This window comes from Euwallacea fornicatus, chromosome 5 (genome assembly GCF_040115645.1).
Source record: "Euwallacea fornicatus isolate EFF26 chromosome 5, ASM4011564v1, whole genome shotgun sequence".
NCBI classification, from domain to species: Eukaryota; Metazoa; Arthropoda; class Insecta; order Coleoptera; family Curculionidae; genus Euwallacea; species Euwallacea fornicatus.
Genome location: NC_089545.1, coordinates 5,895,054 through 5,916,932, shown reverse-complemented (window position 1 = coordinate 5,916,932; position 21,879 = coordinate 5,895,054). Strand labels below are relative to the sequence as shown.

Here is a 21,879-nt window from a genome sequence, read left to right as displayed (position 1 = left end):
TTATCGAGTCTCTATTGTATGTACATATGAGTGGGGACGCCACTGTTGCTGGTGGAAATATTCTGCCTCTTCGAGAATATACAGGGTCGTCATTTAGTGCGGTCTCGGAAGATTACGGCTAAACCATTTAATATTTTGAATTTCTTTTTTTTTGCGTTATATGGAACTCGATTATGGGTACATTCTAAAATTGTTTTCGTTTTATACAGGGTGTTCTAAATAAGTGAAAAATATCAAAGTCGTGCTTTTTTAAATAGGACACCCCATATATTAATATGGTTTTAGATTTCTTGAGAAAAATAAATGTAAGTTTCATTAAGGTTTACTTGTCCTAAATCTTAAGGATTTCGAAATAATTAAGTTTTTTAAAAAAAAATCATGCAATTTTAAAATATTTGTTTTGAAGGAAGTTTAAACTGGAGTAAATCAAAATTCATACCAAACCTTAGATATGAGACGTATTTTATGCCGGAATTATTAAAATTGAAATATCTCATACAGTGCGTCCAAAAAATAACATGAAAATTCCTTTTTTTTTGAAAGGAAATAACTTGCTTAATTTAAATAGAACACCCCATATTTAATTACTTGAAATAAGAGATAAACATATGACTAATCAAAAATCGTTACACCTTCCTATACTTAAATGTACAGGTTTTCTTCGAAAAATAAGATTTAAGAAAAGGTAGCAAATTTTATTACTTTTTATATCAGTTGCTATGGTTACCTATATATAATAAAATATGGGGTGTCCTATTTAAAGAAACATAACTTTGATATTTTTCACTTATTTAGAACACCCTGTATAAAACGAAAACAATTTTAGAATGTACCCATAATCGAGTTCTATATAACGCAAAAAAAATAAATTCAAAATATTAAATTGTTTAGCCGTAATCTTCCGAGACCGCACTAAATAACCACCCTGTATATACATTTGTCCGGCCATACTGTGGCCCTAACCTCGGGTCCTTATCCCAAACAGTTTTTAAATTATTTTAAAATTTTAAAGAAAGATAAGAATTTAAACACTCTGGATCTTGGAAACGAAACAATTTCGGACCCAAATTTATTCGTTTTAAATACTTGTTTTTATGAGCTCTACATCCCCAGAAACTTTGTCGGTATGTGTACGACACAACACCCCGTATAAAGTAGAGATAAATCCATTATCAGCCTTAATATTTTATAAGTGATCTAATAAATTTTTCTTCTGTTCTGTTATGAACAATAGCTATAATCGCCGGCAGCATGTCTCCTTCAAATTGTTCAGAATTTGTAACTTTTTATTAATAGAAGATTTCTATCTTAACCAGAGAAATATGTTAATATTCGCCATAAATATACAAGGTGTATGAAGAAATCGTCGCTCTTTAAAACTCCAAAAATGAGTTTCTGGAATATCAAATCTCGACTACAAGCGAATGAATAGAAACATGCAAATGGAAGACTCGTTCAAAGATCTCTAAAAGTTTCTTCTGCCATTGCTCTTTGCAATGTTATATTCAAAGACGCGAGCTTAATGCCGCATATGATATTTAATCAAAGAAGAAAAAAAAATGCAGAAAAAATCCATATGGCAATTTAACGCATTGAATAAAAAATTAATGAGTAGTTATTATTTGTGCATTAATTATGCTATTTAGTTATGATTAATTTTCCTGCTCGAAACTGAGAACCGCTGCTTCTGATATGTTTCTTCCATTTGGATCTCCCTCATTCGCTTACAACGTCGAACTATGATTTCCAAGAAATTCATTTTTGGAATTCTAACGGGCCACACTTTTTTCCATATGTAGATCTCATTACATGTTTGACTTCGGTAAAATACGCATCCAAGTTTGTATTAAAAAAAAATAGTCAGATCACGTGTTCCAAAAAATTTTGCTAAAATTAGAAAAAATTAGAATATCTCGAAATGTATATAGCTGTATAATAGTACATATGGCCCAATATACGCCACATCTGAAAGAGAGTGGTCAGTAGCACCTTCTTTCAGATGTGTATCGTTGCACCTGTATAAAAATAAGCCTACCTCTCGATGGACCTCCTAAAGGCTCTCTTACCATTTATTTTTATATCGGCCACTTGGTTACCAATGGGTTTTTTGCGGTTCTTTTTACAAAAAAGAAAAAATGCCGAAAAACTACATACCTGACGAAGATTTTGTAAGAGATAACAAAACTTCAAAATAAAATCGGCTCGTCGTAGGGAAAGAACGAAAGTGATTCCTACAGGGGGGTAATAAAAATACAGGGTGCGGCGCGAGACTAATACTCGAACGTTTACAATGGAGGGGTTGTGCTTCGACAGGCATTTCATTCTTTGGCCGATAGCATTTGATTATTATCGTTCAGTTGCCGTCACGGAGCCATCGTGAACGTTAGAACATCCAACGTTCCTTTATGACTGTTTTGTTATGAGTGGTGAGTCTGTGACAGCAGTTCACCGTGAGTTTCCTCGCAGATCCGATATTAATCGAAATTAGTCTGTTCCCACGCGTGACACACTCCTGCGTTGAATTCACAATTTAAAAAGAGAACGTTCAAAAACAAAAAAGAAGCCTTCCGGCCCTCAAGACACTGTGCCTACTCCAGAAAGCATTGGAAGGGTGCGGCAAGTCCACTTCGCTCTGTTCGGAAAGAGGCCAGGTGTAACTTTCTGTTCTTGATTATAAAATGCTATATTTTCGACCATGCTGTTATAATAAAAAACAAATTTTACAAGGCGTGGATTAAGTACATGTACTTATTTGCAAGTATTAATCTTTAACCGATTTTATCGCAAAAAGCCCCTTAAGAACTAGAGGATGTGGCAATTTCATTTTTAATTGTTTTTTGTTTATACAGGGTGTCCCAAATAAAGTGAGTTCCATGGGGATTATGGAAGCGGTAAGAGATACAAGATGACTCAAATTGGAAAAAAGAAGCGCATTTTTGTGCCCATTCAGAAAATGTTCTAAATTTAAAAATATGCACAGGGGTTGTCAAAATATTAGCAAAAAAGTGAAAACTGAGATTTTCGAAAATCATAAATTATGAGTACACTGTTTGAGTAAATTGTACCAAATTTGGCAGTTCTTCATTATCGACAACTGCCAGTTGAATGGCGTTTTCAGAATTTTTCCGGGCCTTCTAGATTTCGAGAATTTATATTCAACTTTGTTATTTCTTATGGCCGCCATATTGGATTTTGGTGCCGTCGAATAGACAATAAAAAAAGTTTTTTAACCGTGTATCACAAAGGTGTCCTTGAACCTGCCAAAGTAAGAAAAATAAATAAAAACATTTTTCACCTTAGTAGGCTTAGAAACAAGTGCTTTAGTGTTGCTATGGATACTTTCATTACATGCAACGAATGTCAACAAACAAATTTAAGGTCAATTTTATTCAAATTTATTTTTCTTTAGGACCCGATAAGCAGTTGATCTAGGTATACCAATACTATATTCTATTTGACGCAGTGAGATGCGAGGGTTTTCAACAACACTTCCAACAACATAATTTTCAACATCTTCATTAATCCTGCGTGTTCTGGTTTTCTTTTCAAATGATCCATACTTAAGTAGATTCACTCTAAGCCTATTAAATATTGCGCGTCCAGGTTGACGCCTCTCTGGATACCTCTGGAGATACATATTGTGAGTTCTACCTACATTTCTTCCAGTTAAAATGTAACAGTCATTAATCTCCAGCTTTTCTTGATTTGAAAATCGTTCCATAATTTTATTACTTGAAAATTTGTGCCGAATGAAAGCGTAAAACTGATAGAAATGAAATAGAAAAAATAAAAATTGACCTCAAATACAACAATAGTGAAGATTTTTTGTTGACATTCGTTGCATGTAACGAAAGTATCCATAGCAACACTAAAGCACTTGTTTCTAAGCCTACTAAGGTGAAAAATGTTTTTATTTATTTTTCTTACTTTGGCAGGTTCAAGGACACCTTTGTGATACACGGTTAAAAAACTTTTTTTATTGTCTATTCGACGGCACCAAAATCCAATATGGCGGCCATAAGAAATAACAAAGTTGAATATAATTTCTCGAAATCTAGAAGGCCCGGAAAAATTCTGAAAACGCCATTCAACTGGCAGTTGTCGATAATGAAGAACTGCCAAATTTGGTACAATTTACTCAAACAGTGTACTCATAATTTATGATTTTCGAAAATCTCAGTTTTCACTTTTTTGCTAATATTTTGACAACCCCTGTGCATATTTTTAAATTTAGAACATTTTCTGAATGGGCACAAAAATGCGCTTCTTTTTTCCAATTTGAGTCACCTTGTATCTCTTACCGTTTCCATAATCCCCATGGTACTCACTTTATTTGGAACACCCTGTATACATTTCGGTACAATGACGTAATAATCGCACAAAATCGTAAATGTGTAGAAAAGAATATATAATAAATGTATGGAAGTCGGAGGTGCACCTTTCCAAAATCTATTATAATACTAAACTAATTTCGATAATTTCAATAATTTTCATTCAATCCATTTTGCCCAAATCGTGTTAGTGGCAAATACCGTTTATCCCCAAAACGGTAATTTCTGCAGACATTTTCGAAGATTGCTCTTTTTCAATAGAAATAAACGTAGAATAAACTTGTAAATGAAAAAGTGTCATACGGTGTAGGGCAAAAATCTTAGGGCCAATTAAAATGTGACAGAACCCTGTGTGTGGCGCCCTCTATCATTAATTAAACATTTTTTTAAATTTTACATCATGTAACAAACCCGTATACCAAATTTTGTCTGATTGTTAAATCTCTGTGCGAAAATGCTCGAAGAAAAAAGCAAATTAAAAATGAAATTTGAACACCTTCAAGTTCTTAAACGAAGGCTTTGTGGGCCTACATTTATAGGGACTTTTTGTGACAAAGTCAGTTAAAGACTCATTCCTTAAAACAAGTGCACGTACTTAATTAACACCATGTATACGGTGTATACCACCATTTATACCAAAAACGGACGATTGCATGACTATTTCAAAAACGCTCGATTCCCACGACACACCCTGTACAAACCGTTATTCACGAACCAGGGGCCGTTTTCGATATTTCCACGCTTTTTGAAAAAATACCCTGCTCACGTCGAAACCGGCCAATTTATGTAGCAACCCTTAGCTCTGATCTAATCCCTGAAGATACTTCTTCAGGCATTGCGCTTCGAGATGCTCGCGTTTAGACAACAACCAAAAAGCAGTACGGAAGTCTAAAAGGCTTTTTGAATTTATTTCGGAGGTGAATTTTAAGCGGTATTTTGGGGTTTTCAACCGATCTATTCCGTCATTAACATTTCGCGAGAGACACTAACAGGACAAGGATTATTGAGGTCTCCGCCAAGTCCACCCCACGGATAAAATTCCGGTAATAACCGCCCTCCGCGACGTTGCCATCGTTGGAAATTTAATTTACAGCGAGTGAAGATATTGTTAAAGGAAATTTAATAAGTAATTTACCGACTTTTAGCATCGGTAATCTGCTGCCGGAGTCCCCAATAAAGAAAGTATTAGGAGTTTGTGTGGCCCGCGGGGTCGAAGGCGGCGCTTGCGGAAACTGCGAAGTTTCAGCTTTTCGGCTAAATGAAACTCGCCCCCTCTCGTACTTTTTACGGGTTTCCATCAAGTTTTAGGACATTTTATTATTAAGAGAAGTTCCGGCGCGAATTTACGAGCGGCAGCGACAAAACGTTTATTTGCTCGCTTCTGGCAAATTAGGACGATTTTCAGATATTTGCGTTAGGGGGACGACTCCAGCTCCCACGGACCGAACAAAACCACCAGTTCTCGGTGTTTTGGAAGTTGCGAATGTCAGCTGCGTGCAGGCATGTAACCGATTTTTTCCCCGTAGCTGCTTACGTCCCTTCCTCGAAGTGTGCCATTGTATATCGTCACGTACTTGGGCGATAAATTAAATTTTATACCGCCGTTCCAGCTAAAAACGTTAAGCACTACTCGAGTTTCTTTTGTGTACACGTCCTCAAAGGCCGGCCCCCTCCCCGCAATCCGAACGACCTCGCGAGGGCGACCGAGAGGGCGAGTGATTCTCAAAGTTAAATCTCTTATTGTTCCAAGGCGACTGCATAAATCAATTTGCGACGAACCCAAATTGCCAAAGTTCACCCCATTAGCCGGAGTTAGCTGGAGAAAAGTTCTCTTTGGAGACCATTTTTCAAGTCTGATGGAGGAATTTTAATGGAACCCGTGAATATTGTTCATATCGATACTTCCATAGAACAATGTTGCCAAGAAAATAACCCAGAAAGTTTGCGGGAAAACCATAACGTGCGGTAATGCAATATAAATACGCGGACGTCGGTTTATAGCTTATGACGGCCATTTCGCAACAATAAAGTCCATTTTTATGATCCGCCCAAGACGCTTTAAAAATCATCCCGGCCACGACATTAGAGTTTGTTCGATTGAGAGAGCGAATAAGATTTCGTTTTGATTTTCAACCCAGTTCAAGTGCCGCTAAATTCTTCGCACAAACACTGAATTACAATTTTTTGCCGAGCTTAAGGTTTCAGACATTGGTCCTCCGTGGAGGTTTAATCGAAGGTCCGATGTGGCGATGTCAAAACCTTGGCTGCACCACACATTAGGAAATTGAAGCATTGCACTGTTTGCGTCTTTTCCTGATTCCGAAGGCGCGCGCAGGTGCCGCTAGTTCTCGTTAAACTATACGTTTTTTCACCGGAGAACGTGCTAAGATGTATGAGCTCGCCTCGTACGAAATTTCAACCAAGCACCAGCAGCCGTTTTCGAGATATCGGCATTTAGATTTTTAATCTCCGGGAAGGTTAAAATCTAATCGACTACATCTCGGAAACGGCTGCTGGTACTGGGTTGAAGTTTTATAGGCAGAGAGTCGAGGTGTTCGCCTAAGTTACCACGTCTTGGACACGAGCACATGACGACCTCCCTGAAGATTAAAATATCGCAATTACATCGGCGCGTGTGTCAGCTTCTCGCATGCCAAATTTCAACCGAGTGCGAGCAACCGTTCCCGAGATATCAGCGCCTAGATGTCTAACCTTCGAGGAGGTGAAAATCTAAATGCTCACACATTGGAAAACGGCAACTCGTAACGAGATGAAATTTTGCGTGAAGGAAGCCGATGTGCCGACCCGTGCACTCACGTAGCCGACATCAATATGTGGCAACGTTTCGGCATTCACTTGAGACATTTTGGAATAATTCTGTTGGTCTCGAGCCCCGGACATAACTCAACAAAACCTCGGGCAGCTCAGACAGATATGTTCAATTAGATTTTTAACCTACCCAGAGGACGGTTATCTAAAAGGCAATATTTCAGCACTGTTAAGCCGCGTGGTAAATTCGTCAGAAAAACTCACTAATGTGGTCACTTATGCAATAATCGCACAATTACCAAACCGGGTCCGGTGCAATTAAACACGGTCGGACAAATATGGTAATAAGAAAGCGTTTTGAGCACATTATAATCTCAATAAAGCGAATTGTTTTACGCCGAATCGAGGCAACAATTAGGCGCTTTCATATATCGTAATTAAGCCGTAAAAAAGCTCGTAAACGAGCTTATTTTACCACATGTTATCGCTACTTATTACTGGGCCTAGACCTAAACTAATTAACACATCCCGCGATGGGAAGAGACATAAGGCGCGATTGTCTTTCTTATATCAGACTGAGAGGGAAATTAATGATGCTCGGGGTGTGTGTGTGTGTGCGAGATTGAGGATGTGCACATTGTTCAGGTGACTAAGATTTATTTACACGGAGGTCGATTAATTAGGTGTGAGTAGAGACCAAAAAACCAGCTCTAAATTGGGCTGAAATAAAGCCGTCGTCGAATTTAATCAAGCAAACGGTTCACAGTGTCTTTACGATACACCCTTTTCCTCTATCCCGTAATGAAATGAAGACTTCCCTATGTAGGGCAGAGGCATTTCGCAGCGGGAAGGGCGTTTACCTAGATTATTAAATGGGAGCGATGAGAAGCAAATTTCTTAACTTCACTAGGGGGTGGTTAATAAATTCTTTTATGCCAAAATCCTTCCTTTTACCGAGGGAGGTAATTAGATTTTCGTCCTCCAATCCTGCAAAAGACGGTTCGCGGGTTTAAGGCGGCATATCAGACGTGTTGGCTGACGCGAGGCATCGCTCATCAAAATTTCAACCTATCCGTCTCGCAGCTGATATGCCCCTCATATTTTTACGAATATCTTACTTCCAGGGAGGCTGCCCTGAGCTCGTACTTAATACGCGACCACAAGGGGTAACACATTACCTTTCTTCGTGCAAAATTTCAACGCCGCACAAGCGGCCGTTCCGGAGATATTCGCCGTTACATTTTAACCTCCTTGAAGGTTAAAAATCTAGATGCCAGAATCTCGAGATCGGCCAGTCGTATACGGCTGAAATTTCGCGTGAAGGGAGCTGATACGTCCGCCTACGTAAACACCGTCAAGTGTGGACACAAGACAAGGTTTCGGCGCTCGCGCGGGGCCTCATCGGGGTCAAGAGCGAAATGCGAATATCTCGCGAACGGGTAGTCTCACTGAGGTGAATTTTTTGTGTGAAGGAAGCTGATATTTGCCCGTATCGCTGCGTGTCGAATGCGAGCACACGGTGCGGTCTTACGACAGCTAACAAGAGCGGTCTTGCAGCTGATCATTATTTTCGTGGTTGTTCGTAATGGAGCTCATATTTCTAACGTTCGGAGCTAATAAGCAATCTTCCCCGGTAAAAGTACTGAATATAATGGCGGCGATCTTGGAAGTGGAAACGGTACAATAGAGAGAGAAATTTGTTCAGTACCTTGTAAAATTAATTTAGTACTTCCTTATTGTCTTTAATAAGGATTCATTTATTTTATAAGGTGATGGCAGAGCGGCGCGGTACAGCTTCTCGGTTTCTCCGGGTCTAAAATTGAAATCGGTTGCAGCAGTCACACGACACCTTGACAGATGTTTCGACTAATCTTTACCTTTAATTTCCGGTCGCTAGTCTAATTAAATCCGTCTCATGACACGCTAGAGCTGAATTTCAAAGGGGATTTCTCGCGCGTTCGTCGCAGCCGCAGGTCAGCGACTTCGCCCCCATAAAAAGTGATGAAGATCCGTAATTTCTAAGTCTCGTCCTCCGATGACAAATGATTTTCCGCGATTCCGTTCCGAATCCTTCCGGGGGTTTGTAAGCGCCGTGTCCGCCCTGCGGGCGTCTAGACGCCTTTTGTCATTACCACCAAAGGAACGTTTGTTCTTTTCGAATCCGCTCAAACATGCATATTCCATAGCGTCACGTCCCGAATGCCCGCAGTTTCTTAGGCCTATACGTGACCGAAATCCCTAGGGGTGGTCGAACGCATTTTCCGAGTTTTCCCCCCTAAATTGGTTTCCTTTGATTGGCCGGCACGTTCCAAATCAATCGGATTCATTTCGGCTACCTGTTGTTGTCGTCGTTGTTGTTGTTGTTGTTGTTGTTGTTGTTATAGTAGACGTGCTCCATGAGTCATCAGCGCCCTGAATTTTAATTTCGGCACTTTAAAACCGCCGGTAAAAGAGAAATTTGCATTTCGCCCCAATTCGTTTGTGTTTTAACCGCGGTTTTAACGGGAATTAATCGCCTGGAATTCGCCGAATGATTCGCCCAATTTCGCGTGGCTGGTCATCCATTTTTCCTATTGAATCGCATAAGTTATGTGAACGTTGCTCCGTTCGATCAGGTCCGATGCACAAATCCGCGTGGGTGTACTTTTGCATTACTTATCTGCCAACCGTCTTTTGTTATGGCGCATGTCGAACGAAAATGTCGTAAATTTTTTCAGGCACCAAAAATAAAACTTCGCTTTATAGTTTATGGCACCAGTGGGAGAGAGCGGTTATGTGCCCCACTTGACCCGCTTCTCCAAAGCTTTTTGTCACGGAAGTTCATCAAACCCCAAAATAGCGCCGTGTCGTGGGTAAACGCGACGTCTTCCCTCATGCAAAATTTCAGCTCAATAGGAACAGTCGTTTCCGAGATATTGGCGTTTAGCTTTTAACCTCCCTGAAGGTTAGAAGTCTAAACGCTGATTTCTCGGGAAGGGTCGCTCGTACTCGGCTGAAATTTTAAACGAGAAAAGCTGACATATTTGCCAATGTAACTACGAAGTTTTAACTTTCGGGGAAGTACTGTGAAAAAAAAATAAGGGTAAACTTTTCACTTAACCTTCGCGGGTGTTATAAAATCAGGATTGGTAGGTTGTAGATTGGTAGCGCTGTCTGCGACCTCTGTGCGAAGTTTCATGTTAATATATTCAATTGTTTTTGTACACGTGTTTTGGTAATTATACAGAAGTGAGTTTCTCGATTGTTGCCATGTCTGAGTTTGTTGAACAAACAATCTGCATTAAATATCGTTTGAGGGGTGTGTTTCGAAAACAACCATTTTAAAAGATGTTGCGCGTCCCAAATGCGCTAAATCTCGATTGGTTCCCACAACGCACATTTTCTCGGAAAAAAGCGTCGCGCTGAAATCTGTCAAACTACAATTTTTGACTACGGCATTTCTATGGACGTCACGAGACGCCTCGTTGCGGAAGGTGCGCGCTAGATCTATGCGCACGACCCGAAAACAGCTGAAAGGTGAAGAAAAGCTGACGGGTGAAAGAAAAGCATGAAAAAAAAAACGCGCCAAAGTCGCTCAAAAATCAACGTTCGCAGATTTCTCCCGCCAGGACAAACTGTTAAAAAGAAATATGATTTGATCGTTGTGCGTCGTTTGCGTGAAGCCATTTGCCCAGGAGGCCTGAATGATGAGCAGATAATTCTTAGTTTTTACACCACAACAATATGCCGCGTTGGTTCTCCGCGAACATGTTTGCCAAAAATTCCACCCATATAGTTCCGCAGTCACCGTATTCGCCCGAATTAGGACCGTTGGACTTCTGGCCGTTCAACAAGCTCAAAAGACTGTTCCGGAGACGTTGTTTCGACTCGATTCCGGAGATAAAAGCCGAATCGAAGAAAGTATTGAAGGGCATCGCGGAAAAAGACTTTTCCGACTGTTTCGAGAATTGGAAAACACGATGGCGTAAGTGCATTGTGTCGGACAGGGAATACTTTGAAGGCGATGAAATTTTTTGCAAGAATAAATAGAGATTTTTCGTTTTATAAACAAATTAACTTTCTTTTTTGATCGCAGCGGCATGCTCATATTTAAGACGTGCTAATTCAGGATAATGATACACATGATAAATAATGCCTCAGCTTCTTGTATTTAACATATGCGAAACCATCAGAATTATTCCAAAGAATAAGAAGATGTCTGAAGTGAATGTCGAAACCTTGTCATATTTGGACATTGACAGTGTGACAACATGGACTAACATATCCGTTTCCTTCGTAGAAAATGTCAACTCACTACGAGGGGCCATTTCCAAGATATCATCATTTAGATTTTACCCTTCTTGAAGATCAGACATCTAAACGCCGATATCTCGAGAACGGCTGCTCGTTATCAGTTAAAATTTTATTTGTGAAAACCTGATACGTTCACCCATATAATTCTGAATCTTTTATTGTCGGAGAAGTTTTCATATATTCACATTTAAGACATTATAAATGTAATGTATTCCTTCAATATTTAAGTTAAGCAGGAGCAGCGCTTCCAGAAATACTAACGATTACCTCTTATCCTTCTTGAAGGCGAACCAAAACCAGACACCTCCACTGTGGTTAGTGCACGTGCGCTGAAATTTGTATTATTAATTCAAAGTATTCCTCCATTTTTCAACAAATCAAAATTTTTACGCTTTAACGTTCCTGCAGAACAAGCTCTAAGACCCGACGTCTCGGAGGCAGTGCGTTCCGTCGGAATAAAATTTTAAGTGCACGCTAATGGGTAACCAATATTACTCATAAAACCTGAAATCAAAAACCTGAAGTCAGCCCTATCTCGGGAGAAATTGAAGCTAAAAGGTCCGAATTATGAATCCAATCTTCCCCGCATCGTTCCTAATATCCTACCCCCGAAACGACAATCACGCCTTTCGCTTTGACATGATCCTGCCGATCTAATTATTCCTGCCGTACGTTGAACCCGAAACACCTGGGAGGGGCTTTAATTAACCTTAACCACCAAATTTCCAGGGCTAATGTTTTTTTTTTTTTTTTTCAGGTGAGTACTACTTGTGTCACGTAAGTACCTACTAACAAAAGCGCATCGCACCAAGACACAGCCAACTCGGGTTTTGACCAATACGGATCCCGCGCGATAGTCGGCCTCGATGCTCGTTTGTCTTGTGCAGTGCCGATCGCGATACACGGGCCGATGCACGGTCGAGATATCGTCCAGCTAATGGGCCGGTGGCGATTTTCGTTTGTTTCCCGGTCGCGTTTTGTTTTTTCTTTCTGAGAGAGTGAGAACGAAACAAAAGAGAGCGAGGCAATGGCGGAAGACGCAAATAGCAAGTTGTTGGTGGTTTACCGCAAACGCACCAGTCGCATGTTTACCTGCGAGGAGGAGGAGGAGGAGAAGGAGGAGGAGGTTCTTCTGAACTTGTCCAGGCGTAGAGGTGCGCAGTAATTCATTCATTTAGTGACGGTGATGGTGGCGCATAAAGAAGCACTGAAATACATTTCCTAGAAAACACGAAACCATGGTGGTCCTGAACACGTGCAAGTGGGCGATCCCGACGTCCTTATTGCCCACGCATATCTTTACGTGATGAGCGTTTAAAAAGGGCCTAATTACCCCCCCGATTAAGGGAGCATTGGCGAAGCCCTTGACTAAATTACCGTAGTTCCTCCCACTTAAATTGACGATTCGACAAGACAATGCCTCCCTCAAGTTATTATGATTATTGAAACCATGGGCGTGGCACTACGTCTCTCATACAGGGCTCAAAGGCAGGATGTTCTCCTCGCCAACAAACTCGTCCTATATTTAGATTAATTATCCGCAAACTTAGACGTTTGTCACTTAGGTTCTTTCAGTTTTATTGGCTCGTTATTTGTGATTCTAACGGCTTCCACAGGATGTTTGCATTATCTAAACTCTACCGAAATATTCCTCTAACCTATTTCCCATGGCAACATGTGGTTATCACTTCTCCATGTGGGTTAAAAGAAAACACCCATAAAGGAATTTCGCAGGTAGAAATCGAGGCCCATTTCCCTTAAACTTTTTTTTACCATTGGCGTGCCCGTTAGCATATATAAATGCGAAGGTTGCGAGCGGTCCGCCCATACACTCGTTCAAAAATATGAACTTTTGGGGGTTATCGGGTTTTATTATCTCTCGTATGTCCGAGGAAGGTACGGCAGAAAAACTGACTCGAAGGGAGTTTTATTTCAGTTAAAGGTTCCTGCTCTGGGGTTGTACCTTTTTTCGCGGGTAATACCTGATTAATGTGTGGTTCATTATTACCAATCTAGCGCCTGTTCTGGACAGATCAAGTCTGGAAAATTTCGGCTCGATTGGCGCAGTAGCTTCGGAGATACTCGCATTTAAATATTTAACCCCCTTCGAAGAAAAAATCGAAATCCTGATATCTCTAAAATTATTAAAGATAGAACCATCGTTTTTTCTCCAGATGGTAGCGAGACAGATTGCGCATCCCATGAGACTCGCGAGCTTCCCGATATTCCTAGGGCTTCCGAGCTCGTTTATTTGGGAATGTTTTCTCATGGCTTAAAAATTTGGCCAGCAGGTGGTGAAATGCCAATTACTGCCGCCACATTCCGCACCTACGCAGCTCGCTATTTTATTAGCCCTAAGTTCAGGAAATGGTGGCCAATCGAGAACCAGATCGCCCACCCAGCAATTTCACTAGACTGTGTCCGCTAGTGTCTCCGCCATTTTTTTAAATTAATCCCAACTGATTTATGGCCAAAAGTAAACGGATTATCGGCATTCGCCCGATAATATCTGCGGCCTAGTCGATCGAGTAATTAGCATTTGACGCACTTTTTTCTCCGTGTACATTACCTCACCAACCTACGCGAAATTCTGCGCAGCGGCGCAGTCCATTCGATCACCAGTGGTGCGAATCTGACAATTATCGTTGGCGCGCCACTGGATTTACATAGCAAAAATTAGCAGGTTTTCTTCGGAAAGTTGATTAATACGAGATGTTATCAGGCTGGTGCCAGAAGCATCGAGCGGCCAAATTAATCAACGATAGGCCGGTCGAAACTCCTAACTTTAGTCGCATTGACGCACCTCGTTCTTTGACAATTCGCACCTCCCACGCATGCCCCTGTTTTAAATGTAAAAGCTTCTTGAATATGGGAAACTGGCACTTTCGTGGGTTTTTCTATCAATTATCATAAGAATGCAGCGAGTTTTCCCCATAGAAATTGTAGCACTGAGCAGCCGTTTTTAACGCCCATGACGTATGCATTGTCCAGTGCCCACATGGGTGAAAACAGTCGGTCACGTGTGGGTTTCGTCTGCGTTTACGCTGGCAAAGGCCTTTCAGATGTGTAAACCCACTCAAATTTCCATTGTTTACACTAAGGTGTATCGATATATCTCTCGGGACCTGCACGTACGCTTAAATGGTTTGTTGTAGTTATGGCGTTAGTAACGACTTCCGTGACCCACTTGTGCCATTTTTAGCCACCATTTTATTGCCACATATTTAGCTCGTAAATCGGAAAACTCTTGATTTCAATTTAAACAATCTACCGCTTTCGATTACGCTCTTTACGCATGCTCCAGAGACATCTAGCGACTCGTACCGCCCACAACTCTTAACTTATGTTCATTGTGAATAGATGTCGCCGATGTTGAGCGTGAATTTCTCGCGACCTCGTGGAGCAATCATAAAAATCCCCGTTTTTAATTACAAAACTGAAACCTAACGACCCTTGAAACCAAAAAACTGGTTCACTTCCACCTGAAGGTACCGCAATTACTTGCAAAATTAAGCCGGAAACGAGCCGTATAAGAAATGGTACCACGCAAAGTACTTTGCTTTTGTAATTGCGGGCAAAACCCGCTCTATGAGATAAGTCACTTCATTTGGTGCATTGATAACGATTCTTTCGATAACAAGTCGAAAATGCGCCATCGCAGGTGGGCGAGTCACTTCTCGGTCGTACCAGAGGTGCGTAGGCACTAAAACCCACTCTTAATGCAACCGCGAAACCGTCAGAGATTGCCCAGAAGGCCCCGGTACTTCGGTACACATTGCAGTCCGTGTTTACCTTCGCCAGTGTAAACATACGTCGTCTCGTTGTGTATCTTAGCTTGAGACGTGTCCGCGGTGCAACGTTCGCTGGCGATACCGCGAGTTCAGTCCTCGGTTAATTGCTCCTTCTCGAAGGTAGTACCTGAACGTGCGGTTCGTTGTTACCAGTTTGGTGCCTATTTTGTGCAATTAGATCCTGAAATTTTTATCTCAACAAGAGCAAGGGTTTAGGAGATATTCGGGATTAGATATTTAACCTTCTTGGAGGACCAAAATATAAAACCGCGTATCTTTAAGACTAGGAGAGATAGGATTCACATTTCCTCTCTAAATACTAGAAGGGCCTATCCTGCGCCACACCACCAGGGTAAAACATTGAGGACCGCTCCATTTTAACCTCCATGGAGGACGCGATTTTTCCATAATAAAATTTCACATTAGCGCCCATTTATGTGCACTGTAGTCCTCGACATCTAAACTGGATCGGTGCAGGGATTCGGGAGATATCCGCGTTTAAATATTTGAGATCTTGGAGGACCAGATTCTAAAATCCGCAATTTTAAAAATTATTGGAGCTAAAATTCCCATTTCCTCTCTAGGCAGTAGCGGCACATACAGTACTTCACATGACCGCATAAATATCCAGGATTATCAGTACCTTCTTGAAGGTTACCGGTTCTACTTTTGATACCGTAACCAAGCAAGGTTTCGTCAAAAGACAGAACTAATCGAGTTTGGTAATCATCAACTTAGCCTCATGAATCAAGAGATTTACGAGATATGAGAGATTAGATAATATGACCTTCCTGAGAATGTACGAATTCCTAAGAGGCGTTGAAGTTTTGCTCAGCCAGGCCCGAAATATCAGATTTTATTTGCCAAAGCTGACTCGATTCGGTCGCTGATTTCCGAGATATCGTTGTTTAGATGGTGACCTCCTTGAAGGACCTAAATCGAACCTCCGCAGTAATTTAGGCCGAAAAAATCTAATTTGTGTGGTGAGACCGTCGACAACACTGCGGTTTTCAGTTGGTTTTAGATCTGATTATTTGTTATATAGGTGCACGTATATTACACATTTAGCCTCTGAAGGAGGACAAGATCTAAACCGCCGTGGCAGCTAATCTTGGCGTTTTACAACAGTGCGGTTTTCGCTAATGCCTTTAAAATTGCCCAGTACTAGGCGACATCACCTCTAAAAGAGGACAGACCTTAGAACCCTGTAGTAGCCGAATCACCTGGAAAAATTAAAAAGAAAACGTTCCCTTAACGCACGGAGGAACACAAAAGACTTATTGTGAAAAGAAATCCTGATTAAATTGATCACGCGGAAAATGTCCTTTTTAAACAAAAGGGTTTTTTGAATATTAAACCTTCGGGGGGTGTAAAATAAAAATGTCTGTACTAATAGAAATGCAATCATGATTATAGTCATTTGCTGCACTTTAAAGGGGAAATCCATTAGTCCACCCTAAGGGTCATTAGTGCGTTAACCTACTTCCGAAAGGTCAGTTCGCCCTACGAGAAAAAGGACAAAAATTCCACGCCTGGTGACTTTCTCTTCTTCTCATACTGCAGTTTCTCCATATGAAAAATGGTCGTTCTTCTTGACACCGGGCGATTAATTCGGGGGGCCATTTTTCACAGCTATCAGTTACGCAAGGTTCCCCCCTTTGCACTTCGCTTCGTTATCGGGCTGCAGGTCCCCCCATAAAAACGTCAAATGCATAAGTTTTAATAATATAGAGTGCGCGGCGGTCCTATGGGACAAATTTATGACCCTTTTGAAGTCCCGAAGTGTGTTTAAAGATTCAACTTTTACTTCAGAGTGAAGAAGCTGAATAATGGACCGCAAGTCCTGCCCTGAAGCGATTATGACGAGAAGTAAATTTGGGTTGAAGTGGTGATTACAGGCCTGTAGTGGGTAAAGTTTACATGGGTTTAGTCGGTGGTCTCCGAATTATCGCCATGGCGAGACAATAGGGCCTTTTTCGAGATATTCTTCGCACGTCTGGTACTAATGGCGGCATTGTCTCTCTGCATGGTCACGTACATTCGAAGAAAACACGGGTTAAATCGATCGCATTTGCATTAATGAGGGAGAAAAGCAGACTAGGGAGAAGCACCTTTGTCTGTCACCGAGTCATCCGGGCCCCATCGGATCTGAGAAGATTTTTCTTGTTTTTCCCTTTGTGTGGACCTTATTTTGTTTCCAAATCGAAATTACTTAGAATATGAAAATTGCTCTAAACTTGGGACTGAAGTTGGAATTCACTTCCCTTTTTAAGACGAAAAAGCGAAATTGCATCCAATATCGATATTGTACTATATTTAGTACAATTCAAAAACCGTTGGAAAATCCCTAAAATTTGCCAAAAACGATGCTATCTCCAGAAGTTCTACTGCATTTAGTACATTTCGAAAACCACCAAAATATTATAGACTCACAGTAAACAAAAATTCGAGTACATGCAGGCACCAAACTGGCACTTAGAGTTGAAGAACTAACTTTAAAAGTGGAATTTTTCAGGCTGAAATGACCAAATAGCTTTTTTGTGGGCAAAATGGCGACAATTTGCTTTCGCCCTCCCCCGCTGCCCCCCAACAAAAAAGGACTGTCTGTCCGTAAAAAAAACAGCTGCGTCAACCTCTCCTCCACTTACATGAGCTTCCGCGATCCCTCGGAAGACGTCGTGGCGGCCGAATCGATCCAGATGATGACTAATGTGAGGACGAAACGTTCGCGTAGGGTGTCGCACACCAATTCGTTGAAACGGCCCTCGCGCGAGGTCCGAGTCGGCCTCAGTCGGAGCCACTCCGAGGGCAACTTAGACAAGAAAGGAGTTGAGGAGGAGGAGGTGCCTCAGCTGTCCATCAGCAGGTACATGAGAGTGCTCAGTGGCAGTTGGAAGAATTTGCTGAATCGTAAGTCCAATTTGTTTTACTGCTTAGGAAAGGGGCCTTGCAGGGCTTATCCAGGCTGAATAAAACGTGGATTAACCGCGACGAATTGAGCTGTCAAATCCAGGGTCCGGTCTCAATTCTGGATGGATTAAATCCACTTGGCAGCAACTTTATTAAAAACCTTTAAATCAAAGGGTCGTTCCGTCAATACGGAGCCCCGAACTTTTCGGGTAAAAGCCACTTAGTTGAGGACTGTATTTTATTTGCCCTCGGACGAGAAACGAGGGTCGTATGATGGGAATTAATTTGAAATTTTAAGGGAAAATTTAATTATTGCCCCGAAGGGGCACCACTAAGAGTTAACCGATACATTTGGCCTCTTTCCAGACTTATAGAAATTATATTCTCCGTTCATAGATCCACTGCGGTTTGCGCGCAACACAAGAACATGACTTGAAGCACCCCATTCGCCTGGTTTTATATATGTTTCCCTAAAACATACCCCTTAACTGCCGTTTTCTAATTAAATTTCGCATGGAAGTCCCATTCCGGCTAATGCGCCTTGCGATTTGTGTTTCTTGGCTCGTTTAAACCCGACCCGTAATTTACGGTTTGTACATCTTAGCGCCATCTATCAAGTGACGGGCCGAACGGGCAACGTGTCGCCATCTAGAGCTCGACTTGATTAAAGTCATTTAATAGGAGGGAGGGAGGAAGGGGTCAGTGACGATAAAGAACGGGAGTGCAGTGAAAATGGTGCGGATTGTGGTGCGTCTGTTGGGGGAGAAATGAGAGGATGTCAGGGGGATTTTCTTTTTCTGATGTGTGAATGGGGCCTCCGACGTCGCCGCTAGATATCAGACATTACTGCGACACGCCATTTAGCAAGGCAAACATGATTACTACAATCCACACACATTTATGGGACTGACGGTTAACAAATCGGTTCCCACGAAGAATTCCTGGTCAGAGACGTTCTGTTGACATTTCACTGCTTCGGACAATGCGACTAGAACGTGACCTTCATAGACGTACCGTCTGGCACAAAACGCCACTTTGAAAAGTAACCGAACTCAGCCCGCACACGCCACTGTCTGAAACCGAAATCGTAGCTGACTAAGCAGCTCTGCATTGTTTTGCTATCGCCCAATGAAATATCGCTTGATGCGACATTAGTGAGTTTGCCAGTGATGTGGAGTGTGATCTTCCGGTGTAGCGGTGATGAAAAAGGTGAGCCACGCCACTGGCCAACGCGGATAATCCTATTAATTTCAAAAGCCAGCGCCATATGTTCGTTGTTGGCAAATTCGGTAGAAAAGTACCGATTCATGTCGAGCTCAAGGTGCCGAGTAGGATGCAACAAGGATCGGTTAAGCCCACCACACGCCTTTACACTACAATATAGCCCAAGAATTTTGTTTATTGTTTTCTAGGCGTAACCTGCGGAATAGCGCTTGTCCGTTAGGTCATAGCCGAGCCAAAAAACCGGGCTTAAGATTCGCGGTAACCCTCATCAAGATTAAAACGGCGTCATTCAGCCCAAACAAAGGCCGATGTGGCGCCATTTATTTAATCATCATCTTCCATTTAACATTAGTCAGAAGCAGAAAACCTTATTACATAAATAAGCATATTAATTTCCCATTGAAACTATACACTTTCACGTGTCGGGCGCCATGGCATGACAAAATGTGGGCGAAACCGTCAATGTTCCTCTGATAAATGGTTAGATTTAAATGTCGGGAAGTTGGGTGCTACGCCCCTGTTCCGCGGGTTTTCCCCCAGTCACGTGGGTGGTTTCATTGACAAATCGCATCGATAGTAAAATGCCCATTGATGGAAATGTCGATTGTCGATATCTCCATTTAAACACCCGTTTCGAGGGTTTGGGAAAAAATTCGCCTTCGCGTGTGTATAACGGTGAAAGGGATCGTTTACAATATGTAAATTCGAGTTATGAATTAAATATGCGGGCAACGGGCTTGTTGGTGGGTTTAATTATTGTCATTAGGTCTAGTTCCGAGATGTCAGTGCTGCGCCACTGGCTCGCGAAATTTAACGTCCGGATGTGACGAGATAATGACACACCACTGACTTTCACAAGCAGAACCCTATATTTTTGATTCGCTACGCCACCGTTTTTTTTTTAATCATTTCAAAGCGCAAAAAGTCGTCTGCTAAAATCATAAATTTCCCACAAAATTTCTCAAGAATCAGTGGCGTAAACTGGAGGCGAGCTGGTCGCGAAGCGAGACGAATATTTTAACATTTGCTAAGGTTTTAATATATTTTTTACTCATCGATAGGTATCACGCCACTGATTTCTTAATATCTTCACAGGCGCGCTTGGAGCCACGCGAATTTTTGCATTTCAATGAATTTTTCCGTGGCGCTCTGGCCTTTGGCCCCAAAACGTCGTTGAGGGACCACCCAAGACTGTTTGGTTTGCGTTTCGCGTGCAGATATGACAAAACGAACTCGTTTACATACTGCGTATCTCCGATTCGATGGGAGAGGCAAAAATAGCACGTTTGTGGCACTCGTTGCACAAGCGAAATCACGTCCGTTTGCATATAGGGAGAATCGACCTGAGGGAGCATGCAAATGGGATTTCTGCATACTAATATTACATAGATAACATCGAAGTTGTCAGGAACATCCTTCATCAACGCCGAATGTGTGCGAAGTTTCCTGGAAACGGTCGTGTATGAACCCGGTTTTAACTAGAAAAATAAGCTTGAAATTCGCAGTTAATAATCCGGCGTAAGAGGTGTGGCAACCTTGGAAGACACTTGACAGATTTATGAGAAACGTCCGAAGTGAAGCAAAAGCAGAGCGCGGCGTTGCCGCTTGTCTAATTGTTCATTAATCAGTTTTCAGGGTCGAGCGTCAACGAAGGAAAGTTTTCCACAGGGGGGGGCGCTTTTGGTTTTTCAGTCGCAATCGCATTTTTCGTGACTTTTCCCAACTTGAAAATTGTCTCGAATCAGTGACGTAGAAGAAAAATATCAAGAACTTAAAAACAATGAATATACTCTTATTTATCGATTTATGTTCTACGAAGCCAGGGGCGCCACACGCCAAATTTTCAGCATTACGGCCGATTTTTGACTGCGTATTATTAGTTGATTATTAAAACTTTCGTTTTGTTTCAGTGGGCGGCATGTCCAGGCCGCCTAAGCCCACCGCCACCGCCAAGAAGGTGGCGCCGCCGGCGGTACCCCACGAATTCCGCCATTCCGGCAGCTCGTTCGGCAGCGCTGGATATGGGAGCTCTGAGGACGGCAGCGGGGGGTTTCTGGCACCCGCGGAACCTCCCGGAGTACCGAGAGGTGAGTACCAGTGACGACGGGGAAGTGTCCTTTTCGCACGCTCGTGAATACACAAGCAAAGTGACTTGCGTTACGAGCTGTCGGGACTGAATTATTGATCGAACGTAAGATACTGTTTGATCTAATAATCGTGCACTTTGCAAATGACAAGCGAACTCGACATCTGCGTGTTTCTCGGCTGAAATTGCGGTACAAATTGTAAATTATGGCCGCTACAAGAGCGAAATAAAAGCAAAAATCTACCGCAAACACACACCCGAAAGTCCTTTATCCGGATAAGGTGAAGTGGCCCAAACTGGTTCTGAACCATCAGGGTCTTATTGTGAGATCTACAATTACACGGCTCGCAACGAGATTACAATTAAAACCACCTGTGGAAGTCTAAATCCTGAGAGATGTACGTAAAATGTAGGAGCAACATTTCTCCGTGGGTTCGCGGGTTCCAGATTGCAAATGCCGATTGGCACGCTGGAA

General features: G+C 41.9%; 1 protein-coding gene across 11 annotated transcripts in view; it reads left to right on the top strand.

The window, feature by feature from the left end:
- ckn (CRK like proto-oncogene, adaptor protein) overlaps positions 1-21,879 on the top strand; it is a 72,757-nt gene that overhangs the window by 44,756 nt on the left and 6,122 nt on the right. For 4 of the 11 annotated variants that reach the window (XM_066282536.1, XM_066282534.1, XM_066282532.1 and 1 more), the window contains exon 2: positions 21,229-21,405. In XM_066282536.1, the coding sequence (XP_066138633.1) occupies positions 21,237-21,405 (169 nt within the window). In that variant the 5' untranslated portion in view covers positions 21,229-21,236. Of the gene's footprint in view, positions 1-12,270; positions 12,548-13,205; positions 15,305-17,699; positions 18,095-18,848; positions 19,304-21,228; positions 21,406-21,879 lie in introns of those variants that run through there. The other 7 variants (XM_066282526.1, XM_066282530.1, XM_066282528.1 and 4 more) reach the window with 7 other exon arrangements.